Genomic DNA, 18,594 nt, shown 5'->3' on the forward strand with positions numbered 1-18,594 from the left:
CCATTCTCAGGGGAGTGAGAGTGGAGGAGATATGTGAGGCGGCGTCTTGGTCATCGCCATCACTTTTTGTACGGTATTACTTGAAAGATATTCTTCCTCATCCTTTTCTCATTCTGTCCTCAGTTTTGCTGATGACTGATGTAGTGGGAAGGCACTTGGATTACCCTGGTCATGGGGATTCTATTCAAGTGTTGTCAGGATGAATACGGATGTGCCTGGGGAGGGGACCCTCCTCCAGGACATGTTCCGTTAGATCAACAACCCTACGTGCTCACGTAAGGGTTAGATCAGTGATATTTCTTCCGCATCCTTTTCTCATTCTGTCCTCAGTTTTGCTGATGACTGATGTAGTGGGGAAAGCACTTGGATCACCCTGGTTGGGGATTCTATTCAAGTGCTGTCAGGATGATTACGGATGTGCCTGGGGAGGGGACCCTCCTCCAGGACATGTTCCGTTAGATCTACAACCCTACGTGCTCACGTAAGGGTTAGGTCAGTGATATTCTTCCTCAATCCTTTCTCATTCTGTCCTCAGTTTTGCTGATGACTGATGTTGTGGGAAGGGCACTTGGATTACCCTGGTCATGGGGATTCTATTCAAGTGCTGTCAGGATGAATACGGATGTGCCTGGGGAGGGGACCCTCCTCCAGGACATGTCTGTTAGATCAACAACCCAACGTAAGGGTTAGGTAAGTGATATTTCTTCCTCATCCTTTTCTCACTCTGTCCTCAGTTTGCTGAGGACTGATGTAGTGGGGATGGCACTTGGATTACCCTGGTTGGGGATGCTATTCAAGTGCTGTCAGGATGATTACGGATGTGCCTGGGGAGGGGACCCTCCTCCAGGACATGTTCCGTTAGATCTACAACCCTGCGTGCTCACGTAAGGGCTAGATCAGTGGAGCAGACTCGTGTGGGTTGGGCCAACTTTTTAAGGTTGTCTTGAACCAACATCAGTGGTCAGCTCCGGGTGCCGCTGAGATTGTTTTACGGATTAATAGTCTCAGTGGGGGTACATTTGGCCTCGTTCGCTCCGCCTAAACCAATAGGAGCAGAGCTCCCCTATGGGGCGGAGCTCCACGATATAGAACGATAGTTATGGAGATAGACTCCAGTTCTATGAGTGGAGCGGAGCCCCATAGGGCTGCTGGCCCACTTCGACTCGTTCAAACCCGGCTGTTTTTGTATGTTTGGGAGAATGAGGTAGCGAAGTACACCCCTTTATATAGCACCCCAGGCGGGCGCAGGCATTGAAAAATTCAGTCATTGGCTACTTTAGGTAGCGGGTAAACCAATAGGAGCAGAGCTCCCCTATGGGGCTCCGCTCCACTCATAGAACTGGAGTCTATCTCCATAACTATCGTTATTATTTAGGAACCTCTTCAGCCCGTCAGTGGCGGGGCTGAATCTGTCAGGACAATACAAACTCATTGAGTACACCGTTCCTCTGTGCCTAGAGACCTTTACACTGCCTTTCTCCTCAATTGTCCGCCTATGTAAGGCTTACACACGGCGTTTGTCGTCATTCAAAAACCTCTTCTCGCTTCTCCACTTCCCCCGGTAGTAGGAGGAGGCAGAGACACGAGGCAGAGGCAGAGACAGAGACACGCGGCCATTGAGAGAGGAAGAGAGAGAGAGAGATAGAATAACTGTTATTATTTAGGAACCTCTTCAGCCCGTCAGTGGCGGGGCTGAATCTGTCAGGACAATACAAACTCATTATTTAGGAACCTCTTCAGCCCGTCAGTGGCGGGGCTGAATCTGTCAGGACAATACAAACTCATTGAGTACACCGTTCCTCTGTGCCTTTCTCCTCAGTTGCGTCTGTGCTCCATTTCATTACTGCAGCTGCAAGACTCGAAAAGGACAAAAATAATGATGAATGTTCAAAGCCCCTCGGCTGTCTACCTCCTACCTTCCTAGCTGACCACTCGCCCACAATAAACGTACCCCTGCAAGTTTTTTTTTCCACATGGAGCTGTCTGCAAGGCACGCACACCTTTCAATCTAGTTTTTACTCCATAAGTGATCAGGCAGAATATTATAATTTGGCCTGACTCTAAAATATGACTTGCACTGTACTGGGTTACATGGTGTTATACAACACAGCTAGTTCTGTTTAATTATATCACTCTACTGCACAAATCAATCTAGCTACTGTGAAGCTTGCTATCAATTGGTAGCTAGTTAATAATGTGGCTGCATTTTCTAGATGGCAGTGTCCTCATAAAACTCATCTGCTACATTGCAAACATTTGCTTGCTAGCTAACATAGGACCACACTGTAGCTAGCTAGTCCTCTGCTTGCTAGCTAACCCACGCCGTAGCTAGCTAACACCACACTGTAGCTAGCTAGCCCAGCTTGCTAGCTAACACGTAGGCTTACTTGCGTTACGGCAAATGACACATTTCTCTCTATATAGCTATACCCTTTGAAAATACATAACTTTGTAAAGTTACTGATTTTCATTCATCTTGTTGCGGTCATATTTTGTGCTTGGTTACCCAGTTTACCTAACACTTTGTTTTGCATTTACAATTTTAGAATCGTTTGGATGCTGTCAAAACGTTAAAATAAAAGGCGCTCTACAAAGTTGTATTAAGTCCACCAAATATGCGAGCTTTAACAAGTTTGTTCACTAAACAGCGCATTGTCTCACCCAAAGCAGTTACATTTAAGAAACGTGACGATAAAGATACAAACTATTCACTGAAAATAAAAGAAAACGAACAAATAATTTGAGGATATATTTGCGACAGTGGTGAAAGTGTATTCCTAGCCTTGAATGTCCACTTTGATAAAGGTTAAACCAAACAATTCAACAATAGAGTACTTTTACTGCACAGCTGAGCCAGTGCGCCACACACGTCATCTCTACATCTCTTGCAACCTGCAACAGAAGCATAAAACATGTATTTTTAATATATTTGTCATTTTAATTACATATATATTAGCAGAAATAAAATGACAAAGATATATACAAATAAAAGATAAAATGCTTTGTACTCACCAAAACAACTGAATATTTGAACACAAAATCCATCCTCCTTTCTTTCCTCGAGACTTCAATTACTCTGTTGTACAGTTAATCTGTGCATTTCAGTTCCACCAATATGTCCTTTTCAATAGACATGGAGGCTAATGCTGAAAGCCAAGTCTGTCCAGTAGCATTTCTGGCATACATTTTAATTTGCTTTAAGGCCGAGAATGACCGCCTGATGGTCACTGCCACACATGCCAATGTTTTAAGCTGCCCCATGCTCTCACTCAGATGTTTCTGCTTCAGTGGGACTTCAGGGAGGAGATCAGTGGGACTTTCCCTTCAAAATCAGTCATGGCATTCATTACAGTTAGTTCTGTTTTTAGCCGGGACAGATCGAACAGTGTTCTGTGACTCTGTGTTAAGCTGGAGAAGGCTGTTTGAGGGAATTTCTTCCGGTAGGTCTGAAAGTGCTGGGGGTCGAGGAGGGAAAGAAACATGCATTTTTCGTGGTCTTGAAACCTATTCCGTATCTGGCAAATAATGATGTCCAGAATATTGCTGTAGAGTTGTTGGTAGTGTGCGCGACGGTCTCCTTGTGCTGTACGTGGGCCTCCGCGTGTGCTCGGACCACTTGAGATTTACATTTACATTTTTGGCATTTAGCAGACGCCTTATTCCAAAGCGACTTACAGTCAATACATTTGAATACTAAGCATGTGAATCGTCAGTCCACCATTCGTGGCAGGAAGAGTAATCTAGCTCAGGCCCGGGGCCATTGATAGAAGGAAAAACCTTCTTCAATCACCTTCTTCTAAAACCATTTTTTAATTTTTTATACTGGAGGAACAGAGAAACAGTACAAGGGGGGCAATAGAAGTTCTTAGGGACACAGTAGAGGGGAAAGCGGGTGTCTTTAGGAGACACTACGTAGTGCTGAGGGGCAGAAGATGTCTCAGGAGGAGCAGTTAAGGTGTAACCTGAAGAGGTGGAGGTCTTCAGTCTACGACGGAAGATGGGTAGTGACTCTGCCGTTCTGACAGCCGTGGGGAGCTCATTCCACCAGCGGGGAGCCAGTGTTGTGAAGAGACGTGATCGGGCAGCACGACTGCTGTGCAGAGGTGGTGAGGCCAGTCGGCCAGCCGAGGTGGAGGAGCGGAGTGAGCGGGCTGGAGTTTGGGGGGTTACCATTTCCTTCACCATTTCCCTGTCTCCCTATTAGTGAGTGTAGCTGATGGGTCTCCCTGTATCTCTATTAGAGCAGTGTTGCATCAGTACAGGTACAAGCGTGTCCAGCCTAAGATGCCTTTTGTAATACAGGTTTTCATGCTGCATCAGAACTGTGCCTCTAATGTCACACCAACGATGCGTTCATAAAACTCCATGTTCAACAAACTTGGTCAAGCAAATGTTCATTTTATGCATTTCTTCTCCTTTGGCGCACTCACAGGGTATATACAGGAATCTTGAGGTTCATTTCAATACCTTTCAAATACTTTTTAAAGACCTTGACAATATTTTTCCAGACCTCACCGCCACTTCGAGCTGTAACCGTTTACATCAGTGACACCTTTAACTTAACAGTCTTAGTTTGCAATAGACTAGACCACGATCATACAACAGAATTTCCGGTTCATCTTTGTTTTTTAATAAAACTAATACATTCACAAACTTTTACTAATAGTTTTTAGGACTCAAACTCTTTGGACAGTCTAATTCAGAAAAATGCCTACAAAATTCAAGACCTCATAAAATCTTGATAAGACGTTTTAATACTTAAGGGTCTTGATTTTCCCAAAATGTATATATCAACTTTTAATACTTTTCAAGACACCGGGGATACCCTGATTCAGCCCTATCCCATGCATATTCTGAGTGCCACGTTGATTTCAATGAGTATGCGTTAGTATTTTGCGCACAACAGTGACTGAAGTTCAGCAGGGGGCATCAGCAGCACTGGGAGCTTCCTCCCTCCCTCTCTCTCTCCCTCCCTCCCTCTCTCTCTCCCTCCCTTCCTCCCTTCCCATCCCCCCTCCCTCTCTCCCTCTCCCTCTTATCGACAGCATCCCCCCTCCCTCTCTCCCTCTTATCGACAGCAGTCACAGAGCAGCAAAAACACACCTCCACACAGTTTGTTATTTTTATTTAAATGTCTTTATTAGGATAAAACTTCAATTCAAGCACTTTCCATCTTTATTAGCGTGTTCTGTATACAACTCAAAAAAGTGTAAATAGTGACATAAGAACATAATACAGAGAGAGAGAATACAGAGAGAGAGAATGCAGAGAGAGAGAGAATAGAGAGCGAGAGAGAGAGAGAACCAAATCTCTCGTGAACTTCTATTGCAGCACCATAATCTGTTCTGACAGGATGCATCACAGTGTGGTTCGGCAACCTGACTGCCCAGGACAGAAGACGCTTACAGAGGACAGTGAAGACTGCAGTCAAAATAATGAAAGACAGAACTGCCACAACTCAATAACATCTACAGCACCCACTGTATAAAGAAAGCTCATTATTAAAGACACCAGCCACCCTGCCTATGCACTATTCACACTCCTCCCATCCCAAAAACGCTATCTGTATCAACTCACACACCACCACCCGCCTCAGAAATAGTTTCTTCCCACAGGCAGTCAGGTTGCTGAACAGCTGAACCATGCGCACTGCACTTGGCACTTTACACCCTGCACTAAGACCTTGTACTGTATTGTTGTTTTGTGGACTATGTTGTTGTGTGTGATACTAGAGAGAGACGAGGCTGAAGAATGGCATTGTATTAATACATATCACAATAAACTTGAACTAGATAACTTATTAGCCACACGACCAGAGCCTGTGGAATTTGTTCTTGGTACAGCATATTAATCACTGCAAAAACAAGGAAGTGCCCAATAGACAACAGACAAACATAAATAAATAATACCTTTCACACAAGAAATGCAGCTCAAAGTGCTTTACAACAGGGATAAAAACATATACAAGCATAACATTTATATAACAGCAGGGGAACTAGATAAAACAGTAAAAAGAAGTAAAGATAAAATGGAATAAAAGAAGAGAAACAAATGTAAGAAATAAATAGATAAAACATTTAATAACAGTCACAAAAGTGAGGTTCTATCCCCTAAAACGAAATGAAGGTTCCACTGCCTTAATAAAATGCTGAAGGACTTTGTACCACTGAGTCCCTTGCCTTGAAAATATTTCAGAGTCCCTTGCCTTGACAATATTTAAGACTTCACTTGGCTTTAACATATTTAAGACTTGGCTTTATTAACATATTTAAGACTTGATATTAAACCTCACAGGTTGGTGAGAAAATATAACATTTATCCTTTTAGTTTATTTCTTAAAAATGTAAACGTACAACACCAGTGCCCCGTTTGCCAGGTAAATCACAGGTGCTGCTACTAGTGAGCTAAACGTCACCTGTAACGTATCCGTTTCCGCCTCCTACGACGTGGACGAGGGGTTGGATTTTAGGAGGCAACTTTATTAGGCAGATATCAAAAACATACAATTACATACATTTTTCAACAACATTACAACAACTCGGAATCGCGCCATATAACCAAACCGGTCATGCTGGATGATGTTGCAGGCAGCATAACATTCGCCACTGCGTCTCCAGACTCCATCACGTCCGTCACGTGTGCTCAGCCTGAACCCGCTCTCTTCTGTGAAGTGAACGGGGCGCGAATGACGAACCTGCAAATCCTGGTGTTCTCCGGCAAATGCCAACCGAGCTGCACGACTGTCCCAGGGTCCCCACTGTTCGGGGGTCCGTCGTATCGGAGTGCAATTGTTGATGACGTGATTGGTTAATATTCCATACACAGTCGCATCACCTGACGTGGGAGGTTCAAGGAATAAAGGGGAGGTGACATTGACCGAGAGTGACAGAGATCTCCTGCATACCAAGTAGCCATGTGTTACTAGGTGCACATTTTATTTTTTCACTAGGTGACTGATTTTCCTGCTTGGAAATACAGCTTATTTGATCAAAAGTATACTTGTGCTTTGTCTTTTCCTAAATGCCATTTATTTACATTTATTCACATGTTATTGGACTGATTTTCCTGCATGGAAATAAAGCTTCTTTTATCAAAAGTATACTTGTGTGAGAGTGCTTTGTCTTTTCCTAAATGCCATTTATTTACATTTATTCACATGTTATTGGACTGATTTTCCTGCATGGAAATAAAGCTTATTTTATCAAAAGTATACTTGTGTGAGAGTGCTTTGTCTTTTCCTAAATGCCATTTATTTACATTTATTCACACAGAAATATGAAGATGTCTTAAGATGTCTTGAGATGTCTTGGAAATATGAAGAACACAATGAATGTCATAGTATTGTCTCAGCATTTTATTATTTAAAAAACAACATACACAAATACATAATCATACTGTGGATTACTAATTGATAAAGACATTTACAGGAAATTGCAGGAACTATTATAAATAGGAACAAAATGATTTTGATGATTAAGGACTCTCAATACCTGACTCACTGCACTGTATAAATTGTAAATTGTAAGTTCTGTCTTGTCTTGTGGTTGTGTGTTTCATGTCCATGTAATAGTCATGTAAAATGTGTGTATGTTTTTTGACACTGCTTTTTGAGCTGTACCGAAAACAAATTCCACCGACCTAGGTCGTGTGGTCATTAAACTATTCATTCATTCATTCATTCATGTGTACAACATTATTATATGAACAAAATGATTATATGTACAAAACCTTTTGTAGGTAGGACACTATTGGACCTCGGCCCAAATCAAGTACTGAACCTGACCCCCCATGCTAAACAATTTGGAAGTACAGTATACTAGGACTCCAATTCAGACACACTGGGGGGCTGTCACAAATCTACTAACTCTAATTATGTAAAATACAAATAAATAAATAAACAAGAATGTGTTTGTTGTGTAACAACTCCCCCAAGATTCCCCTCCACCACAGAGAGACTAAACTGTCCTTCTGAAAGAGACTACACTGACATCCTCCATCCCAGACAGACTACAATGACCACCATCACAGTGTGACATGGGAGAGTTACTCCATATGAGAGTGGAGAAACCTATTCTTCAGGTAGCATGTGCTCCTGATGTTGTGGACTACTCTTTTATCAACAATTTCACAGTATTGCCCATTGGTGGCAGTTGACTTCATACCTATCCCAACAAGTTGGCGTGGTTCCCAAAAACAAAAACACCGTGGTTCAGTGATGGCTGAGGGTGGGAAGAGAAGCTCCCTACTCTTCACAGCCTGTCAGGGGATCTTCTCTGTGGAGTGGCAGGAACACGGTCCCTTCAAACAGGAGCTGTGGATTCTCTGAAAATAAAAGACATCAAGTATTAAGGTATACAGGCTATAGATTCCCATCAATATTTTTTATACAAGGTCTTTCAGTAAGACTATTTTACCTGACATGGTAGCCCATATGCCTGTGATTTTCACCGGTTGCCTGTGGTTCCTGCCTTCATCAAGTAGGGTTGAGTTGGGTTGGCATTGTCTCCACATTTTTTTCTTTTTGTGGGTGCAGCACTGGCCAGAGAAGTCATTACACATCCTCTCCACCACCTCCTTCACCACCTCATCCTTGAACTACCAGAGAGAGGAGGAGGAGAGAGACATAAGGAGGAGAGAGAGACATGAGAGTGAGAGAGGAGGAGAGAGACATGAGGAGGAGAGGAGGAGAGAGAGAGACATAAGGGTGAGAGAGGAGGAGAGAGAGACACGAGGAGGAGAGAGAGACATAAGGGTGAGAGAGGAGGAGAGAGAGAAAATCATATTGGGCCAGAATAAAAAAAAAGATATATGGTCTGACAGACAGTACATATCATCTTCACCAATCATGTGTACATCTGAAACATTTGACAATCACCCATAACTAGCGCACTGTCCATAACGGACTAATGGGTGGATTCATACATGAATGAATGAATAAAGGATTAATTGAGTGGAGAGGCAGAGGGATAGGATAGGGCTTTCACACCGGCAAAGAACCGTGCCGAATACACGGTGCTGTAGGCGCGTGCAGTGGCCGAGGAGAGTGTACTAGTTTCGGATAGACATATATGCATGCTCTCGGGGTTCAAAACATTACTTCCCGGGGTGCCAGAATGATGCCTGATGGCTCAAACTGACCGTATACTGATGGTGGAGTTATCCAGCATAGTCTTGTATTTTTACCACTTTCCTAGCTGGTGTTAGGCGGTGTTATTCGCGGACAAAGGCGGTGTTATTCGCGGACAAAGACGGTGCTGGATATCGCACACAAACCTCACATTGATGACTTAAGCTTATAGATTCTGTTATATCTTCCTGATGGAAGTATTTCTAACGCACTAACTAGCAAGCTATACACATCACACAAGCATGCTTCGTGAAGGACATTCATTTACACAGAAATACTTTGACTTATTCAAATATTTATTTTTTCTTACTCACTCGTTTTGAAGAACAGACGTTCGCTCTCTCTGCTGAATTTGAACTTTTCTTGAACCTAACCTGATGAGCGATTGCTCTGGCTCCGCCCATCAAAAAAAGGCTGTATCTGATTGGGATGTCTATACCCGGCTCTGCCATCTGATTGGTGTAGCGGGTATAGACACTGTCGTCTATACCCGGCTCTGCCATCTGATTGGTGTAGCGGGTATAGACACTGTCATCTGATTGGCGTAGCGAGTATGGACAACGCGTAGTGAGTATAGACATTGCACTACTGTAGACTCGTTGCCTGCGAACAGCTGCAGGCCATCTTTGAAAGCGATGGCAAGTTCATACACACCTTTGTTGGCGACCATGGATCCGTACACAAGAGTTTCATCCTGAAACAGTCCTCAATTTACGCAAAGTACTCTCCTGATGGGTACTTCATGGTAGAAGATACTGCATACCTCTGTATGGAGAAGCTGGTGTGTATCCTCATGCCCTCATGCCGTTTAGCGAGCCAGTGGAGTACAGCGTGGGGGGGGGGGTTCGGCATGATGAAGACGAGGTGGAGGAACTCGAAAAAAGAAAACATAATAAATAAATAGGTGTGTGTGTATATATATATATACATACTCTTTATTAGGAAAAAAAGTACACCTTCTCATTCATTCAGATGGTGTGGGGAATGTTTTCTTGGCACACTTGAATGCCACCGCCTATTTGAGTAGTGTTGCTAACTATGTGCATCCCTTCATGGCCATGATTTACTCATCTTTTAATGGCTACTTCCAGCATGATAGTGCACCATGTCATGTCAGCAAAAGCCATCTCAAACTGGTTTCATGGACAATAAACTGAAGTGTTCTTCAGTGGTCTCTCCAGTAAAAGGATCTGAATCCAATAGAACACCTTTGGGATGTGGTAGAGCAGGAGATTCACAGCTTGAAAGTGCACCTGAAAAATCTGAATTGTGTGATGCAATCATGTCATCATGGACCAGAATCTCATAGGAATGGTTCCAACATGTTGTGGAATCAATGCCATTTACTGCATGTACTATGTCTCCACTTCCACTATACTGTACTATCCATTTATTAGGACATGATCCACTCTTTGGCCTCTATAAGCAGCTTTCAAATCAATAGGTGTGGTGCTGTCATTTAGCTGGCTTTTCAAGTCCAGTTGTATTTTGCCTAACCTCATCCAGTTAATTCATTCCCACGGTGAGGTCACTGTCCTATATTTGTAGTTCTACAGTAAGGCGGTTGCCCCACGTTTATTCCAATCACTCTTGTACTTGTACAGAGTATCCTCATTGTCATCATGAGTCTAATGGAGAGTGTTCTAGGTTCTTTCTAGTGTTCTGAAATCCTAACTGATTTGTCAGTCGGAGCTGGACGATTTCTGCTGTGGTGTTCTAAACTTGTTGTTTTTTGTTTGGTGGATCCAGGCAGTGGTGTAGTCTAGTTTTTTCTAGTGGGTATACTGTGATTTTTCCCTCCCAGCTTCATGCTCACCCGTCCCAGAGCGACGTGTCCTGGAGCGACACCCGTCCCGTAGCGACACCCCATAAGCACCACCATACTCACTTATGCATACAGTATGCATCTACACATATATTAGAGCATTCTGAACGACTGGTTATGTGTTTACAAACATTTCAATTTATTATAAACCAAAACAAGACTTTAACAACCAATGGCATTTACAGCAGGGGGGTGGACTGATTTTCTACTCTTTCGTGTTAATCACCATCACTATGTACTCTCAGCTTAAATGCAAGAAAGAAAGAACTGTTACAAGAACTGCCACAAGAACTGCCACAAGAACTGCTACAAGAACTGCCACAAGAACTGCCACAAGAACTGCTACAAGAACTGCTACAAGTCAAACGCTTCAAATAAGAAAAAAACAAACAGCCTGGTAGTCTACAAAGCTTTCCAAATATGCTTGTACTCGGCCATCTGAGGTTTGCATTGCCTCCTTGCTTGTGTGGCAGAACGATGGCTTCTCAACCATGTTGTGATGTACTTCCTTGGCTCAAAAAGACTTACAGGGGGCCCATTGATGCTGATCATCATCAAATGACTGACATTGGACAACAACAGTGTAGATCTCTTGTCTGTGCATATATTGTTCATGAGACTGAAGCCCCTTTCACATTCGGCAGTGCTGCAAGGGATGGTCTGCATGCATCGTATGAGTGGCTTTAGGCTTTCAGGCTCACTGTCTGGGTGCTCAAGGAAATCTCTCATACCATTAACTGCTTGCGCTTCACAAAGATTGAACCGCCTGCACAGTCGCTTTACCTGTGTCTCACCATGCCGTATGCCAGGTGTTGATGGCCAGTTTCCTGTATCCAGAACATTGAGATCAAGAAGCATTTCACCTTCAAATGAGAGGCGCTTCTCCATGTTGTTGATCAGACTTGGGAGGAACTGCTTTGCATTGATTGGTGTGAGCTTTGCATTTGACTCCAGGGGAACTGATCCCAGTGCTGTCAGTGCCTCCTCTGTTTTCTCTCCTGGGGTGTCTTTGAATGTTGCCAGCACTCTGATGGTGCGCTTCAGAAGCTGGTTTGCTCAAGAGTGTGGTTGAATGGGCCTGGAGTTGCTGAGATAGGGTTGCAAGTTCAGACAGTGCATCATACATGAGTCCAAAGTCACACAGGACTAACAGGATAAATACTGAGCACACACAGACAGTTTTGTTCGTTCTTCCACATCTCTTCTGAGACTACGGAAACAGAATTTGAACCTTTAGACTCTCTGGTTAACTCCGGAATATCTGACATACTAGAATCTTCCCTTCCAGGAATTTATAACATACAAAGTTAAAAACTAACTCAATCACCTTTTAGAAAAGGAACACCCGCTCGAAAGAGTAGGGAGAACAGCTTTTATAGGAAACCTCGGCTGAGGAATCTTACTGTAATAACGTGTACTAACCTTTTATAAACTTTTTAAATAAAATATAAAAACTAGAAGTTGTTATCCGTTGTTTGTTCACCTAACCAGTTTGCCTTTAGACCCGTTAGTTTACAACTGAGACATTGTACGGAGTGCACTCTGCTCCATACGAGAGGGACCTTGGGGTCACCCGTCGAGCAGCCTGAACAAGAACCAATAGCTTAAAACAGGTGAGTGTCCGTGGAACGGTGCGACTTAGTAGAGGTGGAGACACCATAGCACCTATTACATCCTCAATAGTATTTACCGTCGCCCATAAACTTGCTTTGCATACGACGTGCCAGGCCTCTGTAAGTTTGTCTCTCTTTGCTGTTTCTTGTTTGGTCTTCTGCAGCATTTTCAAAGTGCCTGTTGAGTGCTTCATACGACCTCCACACAGCCTGTACAGAACGGAAGCTGCTGGCCACCCATCGTGTACTTAAAACTCTGCCAATTTTCAGGACTTGTGAGCCCACTTCTTGTGCTGCTTCCAGAAGCTCCCGTGAATTTTTATTAGACTGACTGTAGAGATTGTGGATCTTCTCCATGAACGCTTTGAAGTGGTTGATTGCCTGAACCTCATCCACAGCATCAGATACAGCCAGTTCCAAACGGTGGTTCATGCAGTGCCATGTGAAGAGGTTCGGGTACCTTGCAGTCAGCCTGGTTGCCACACCAGACTTCTTGCCTAACATGACACTTGCTCCATCAGAAATAAATGAGACCCAGTTCTTTTGAAGCCACTCTTCACTGAAGCCTGCAATGTCCAAACAGCTCAGTAGAGCTTCTTCTATGCCCTCTGCTCTTTGGCTCTCCAGCTCAACCAGCTCCAGGAACAACAATTCAGGAGTAGCTCCATCTACTGAGGCTTTCAGGCTGACAATCATGGCAGATTTGTGGCTGAGAGATGTAGCCTCGTCAATGAGAACAGACAACTTGCTTGAAGATGACACAAGACTGTGAACAATTTTTTTCTGCATCTCTTTTGCTATATGTTCCACAATTTTTGTGGAACTGTACCTTGAGTGCAGACTAGTACCCATGTTGACACCATTTTTTTCTTGAAGCTCAATGAGATCATCATGGTCAGTGAAAGGTCGGTTCATCTTTGCAAGATAGTATGCTGTTCTGAATACAGCATCTGTCTCACCAACACAGTCTCTGACACAGCTCTCACCAAATTTCCAAGCAAATCCTGTCCACCCTTTTCAGTGAGCTCCTGGGCTATTGCGTGTGCCCTGGACGTCTCATGTCGTCGTATCTTGTTCCTCAAAGAGGTCAGAGCCGTTGATCTGTCTGTGTTTAAAGACTGGATCTTAAAGGACACCCACTCCTCAGATATGGGCACTCTTTTTTCTGTGAGGATGGCAGTTGATTTTATGGACCTGCAAATAGCACAACCTGGAAGTAAACAAAACCACGACTAATTAGCATCATCATACACGTTTTGTATCTATATTAGCAATAACATCTGCTGAACAGGGCCAACATTTTAATTAAATTAAATCTAAAGTATTTAATAAACTGTTTACAATCTTCACACCATGGCTAGCAAATGCTTGAAAAGCAGATGAAAGGAGGAAAACATTACACTCTTTCAATAGCTAATTATCTGACAACTATTGATAACTAACATTACAATATAGTAATTGAATGGTAAATGTCTTAAATTAATGCACATTAAAGATGAATTAACTCTCATTTGCATAGTCATTGACTTTATGAATTTCAATTGTTTATATCAGCTTTGCCTTTTCATGTGTGCTGATATTACCTAATTTTCTGTCCCTCCACTGTAACCAAGGATGCCTTGTTTTAAATTCCTTAGCCTGACTTTCAGTCCACAAGGCTGGCCAGGAGTTCTCAGTTGTCTCATCGTCTGAAACAAGGAGATATAAACATCATATTCTGTTTGTTTTCTACTGCACACAGACACACACGCACATGCACACAGTATCTAAGTTCTCTCTCCCCTTCCCCCGCATTCATTGATCCATCATCACACTACTATACAGAGAATATCAACGACATTGACAAAAGAAAGGCCCAGATAATAACAACAACTTAGATTAGATTCAACTTAATTGTCCACAGATATAAATTAGAGGCTATATCAAAAAAAGAGGTATGTACAAATCTGCAAAGATATGGTATGTGCGAAGGTAGTAAGTGCAAACAGCAGTTGTGGAAAGTGTAATTGAATGTTCACAGTGACCAGGGGTGTGTGCAAACAGTAGTAGTGCTTAAGGTGACTTCAGGTGAAAAAGGTCTCAGAGAGACTAGTTTCATCTGTTCATCATCATCTCACAGGGGAGCTCGCCGTCCAAAAACCTCTCCTCAACGACGACGACAGCGCCGACTACCACCACATCGCCTTCTAAACCTTTCTCCCTGCCGTCTAACGTCCCCCAGTTACCTGTCTTGTCTTGTGCTCTGAAGCCACTGCCCCCAGCCGCAAAGGGCACCCTCCTTCCCCAGCAGCCTCAACTCAAGCTGGCCCGGGTCCAGGACGAGAATCAGAACAGTATTGCGCTTTCCTGGTCTCTGGCCAAGATAGACCAGAACTGTGCTGCTGTGGACTAGTGTTGTCACGATACCAATATTTTACCCTGCGATACTATACCAGCCCAAGTATCACGATACTGAGTAGTATCGCGATACCGCGGCACTTTTGTAACACTTTTTATTTTTATGAACATGCAATGTATTTATACAAGTTACAATAACTTAATGAGTGGTGCATGAATAACATGCATGTAATGCATTACACTGTAACTCTACAGGTAAGTAAAAGTACTGAAACCGATATTTTTGTGAATAACATGTTTATTAATAAGTAGTTTGAAACATCAAACAGACCAACTGGCCTTTTGCAAGAGTATAGCAAAGTAGGTGTGTGTGTGTGTGTGTGTGTGTGTGTGTGTGTGTGTCTGTCTGTCTGTCTGTCTGTATGTCTGTCCGTCTGTGGGGTCTTTTTCACGAACTTGAAAAGTAAAAGCAAACACTGGCATATCAAAAAAATAGAGGGCTACTTCCAAACTGTAGCTCAAGACTTAACTCAACTTAAGAAAACTCAGTGGTTTTAATTTTCTAGTTAATGCCCACTGAGCTCGCAGGAACCATAGGAACAACGTTTGAGGTGTTATGAGTTGCCCCGCTGGTACCGTGTTCAACACGGTAGTATAGTATTCCACGGTAGTACCGTTGTATAAAGCTTATGGTATAGTAGGCACCGTGACATTTTGGCACCGCGGTATATCGTTGGTACCGGTATATCGTGCAACACTACTGTGGACTGCTACTACCTATATGCCTACCAGCAAGGACTCAGCCCCCTCGTGCCCCTGGAAGAAGCTCGGCGAGGTGAAGGCTCTGCCCCTGCCGATGGCCTGCACCCTCTCACAGTTGTCTGGGTCAACGTACTAATTTGCGATGTGTGCCAGAGATGTGTACGGACTCTGCGGACCGTTCTGTGAGCCCCGGTGTACTGATGTTGTCACGTCAATTCCTGCTCTGGTGCAGAACGTGGAATTAACCAATAAACCAGACAATTTTGACCACCGTTATTTTCACTTATGTTATAGGTGGAAGAGTTGGTTTAATGGTTACGTTTTGTTTTGACCAAATACACTTTCCTGTTCGTATTTAGTTACTTGACTTGACTTACTTGACTTATGCCGTTGGATCTCTTGCAGAGCAAAGGCCATCAACGACTCTTCTCCATCCATCACGGCTCTGGGCTTTCTTTTCCACCTCTCCCCAGCTGGTACCCTGCCTCTTCAACTCCGCCTCAGAGTCCCGCCTCCAGCTGTTTCTGGGCCTTCCTCTTTTCCGCTTTCCCTGTGGGTTCCATGTCAGGGCCTGTCGTGTGATGGTAGCTGCTGGTTTGCGCAGGGTGTGACCAATCCATCCCCACTTCCGTCTCCTGGTCTGGCTCTCTTCTTCTTCTTCTTTCGTGTAACGTCAGAGGTCCAACTCGGTGTCGCGTAGCCATGCCCGCATCTCTGGTTCTAGGTCGAAGAGGCTGGCTTCTGAGGGTGGTCTATATAAGGGGCAGATGGTGATTATGTGGTCGGCGGTCTGCTCTGGGTCACCGCACTCGCATGCCGCACTGTCCGCCAGGCCCCACGCCTTCATTGATGTTTTAAAGCGACCGACAGATGGCTCTCTACTGGCTCCTGGCTCCCTCTCTGCCACAGTTCCTTATTACTGATTTTATCTGGCCACCTGATTTTGAAGATGCGCCTCAGATAGATGTTGATGAAAGTCTGGATTTTCTGCAATGTTTTCTTTGTCATTCTCCATGTTTCTGAGCCATAGAGAAGGACACTTTTGACATTAGAGTTAAAGATGCGCACCTTTGTTGGAGTAACTATTTCCCTTGAGGCCCAGATGTTCTTCAGGATGATAAATGCTGCTCTGGCTTTGCCTACCCTAGCAGTGACATCACTGTCTGTGCCACCCTGCTTGTCAATGACGCTGCCAAGGTAGGTGAAGGAGTCAACTTCTCTGATGGGTCTGTCGTCTATGATGACGGGGGTGGTGTTCGGGGTGTTACTCCTCATCAGTTTGGTCTTTTCCTTGTTCATCCTGAGGCCTGCTGCAAGGGATGTGATTGAAAGCTGGGTGGTCTTGTCCTGCATGTGGTTATAGCTGTGTGACAGGAGTGCCAGGTCGTCAGCAAAATCAAGGTCATCAAGCTGTGACCAGAGGGTCCACTGTATGCCTTCCTTCTTGCCCGCTGTGATGGTCTTCATTATCCAGTCTATGACCAGGAGGAACAAGAAGGGTGACAGTAGACATCCCTGTCGCACTCCGGTCTTGACCTCGAAACTGTCTGACGTCTGGCCTGCATGTAAGACCCTGCAAGTCATTCCCTGGTAGGTGTTCTGGACCAGGGAGATGATCTTCTCAGGGACTCCGTAGTGCCTCATTAGTTTCCACAGTGTCTCTCTGTCCACGCTATCAAAGGCCTTTTCGTAATCTACGAAATGTATGAATAGGGAGGAGTTCCACTCTATAGATTGTTCCACTATGATGCGTAGTGTGGCAATCTGGTCGGCACAGGATCTGTTACTCCTAAAACCTGCCTGCTGGCCTCGAAGTAGGGGATCAACTGCAGTTCTCATTCTCTCCAGTAACACTCTGTTCAGGACTTTGCCTGGTACTGAAAGAAGCATGATTCCCCTGTAGTTGTTGCAGCAGGTTAGGTCTCCTTTCTTTGGAATTTTGATAATAACTCCTTCCTTCCAGATTTCCGGCACCCTCTCCTCCTCCCAGATTGTTGCGAAGCTGTGGAGCATCTCCGTGGTGGTTGCGATGTCGGCCTTGATTGCTTCTGCTGGTATTCCATCCGGCCCTGCAGCCTTTCCTGACTTCAGAGCCCTGATAGCCTGTCTGATCTCTGCCCTGCTGGGTTTCTCACAATTTATTGGTAGAGGTGTATCTGCTGGTGGTATGTCTGGCCTGACTACTGGGTTTGGTTGATTAAGAACTTCTTTGAAGTGCTCTGCCCATCTCCCCCGCTTATCCTGAATGCTGGAAATTGGTTTGCCCTGCTTGTCCTTCACTGGCTTACCAGACTGGTGGAACTTGCCTGCTAGCTGTCTGGTGATACTGTATAGGTCCCTCATATTTCCCTGTGCTGCTGCCATTTCGGCCTGTGAGGCCAAACTGTCCATGTGGGCCTTTCTGTCCTTCCTGAAACCCCTCTTCACCTCCTTATTCGCCTTGCTGTAAGCTTCCTGTGCCTTTCCCTTCGCTGCTCTTGTCTTACCTATGTTCATCCTTTCCTTCTTCCCTTTCCTCTCCTTTAGCTTCAGCAGTGTTTCGGCCGAGACTGGCTGGGTGATTGGCTGCCCTTTGCCCCCCCTTGAGGCCCTGTTTAAAAGTAGGGCTTTGGGGAGGGCCAGGAAGATCATGGCTGACCCCGCACACCCAGGACACGGTCTCTTCGCCCCGCTCCCCTCAGGCAGGAGGGTGCGGTCCCTAAACACTGTGAAGGCCCGACACACAAACAGCTTTTTCCCCACAGCCATCTGGCTCCTAAATGCCGCTGCCCCCCCCCCCCCGACCTGACCCCCTATCTATCTACCCTCCCTCCACCCCCACTGGACTGTCAGGATATGAACACTTGAACACTTGATCTCTGCACTTTATATTTATATTAATTATGACTCTTGCACTTTGATGTTGGTTTGCACTGTCTTGTCCTGTCTTG

The 18,594-nt window shown here is 44.4% G+C and overlaps 1 protein-coding gene across 1 annotated transcript in view; it reads left to right on the plus strand.

The window, feature by feature from the left end:
- The window catches only part of LOC308166840 (pre-mRNA-processing factor 40 homolog A-like), a gene marked incomplete at both ends in the record, with an annotated part of 51,611 nt that extends 36,654 nt beyond the window's left edge, over nucleotides 1-14,957 (plus strand). The window contains one exon of the mRNA XM_080541163.1: nucleotides 14,814-14,957. Within this exon, the coding sequence (XP_080397289.1) occupies nucleotides 14,814-14,957 (144 nt within the window). The remainder of the gene's footprint in view (nucleotides 1-14,813) is intronic.
- Between the last annotated feature and the right edge of the window lie 3,637 nt (nucleotides 14,958-18,594).

Source organism: Nansenia antarctica (genome assembly GCF_963989245.1).
Source record: "Nansenia antarctica genome assembly, chromosome: 10".
NCBI classification, from domain to species: domain Eukaryota; kingdom Metazoa; phylum Chordata; class Actinopteri; order Argentiniformes; family Microstomatidae; genus Nansenia; species Nansenia antarctica.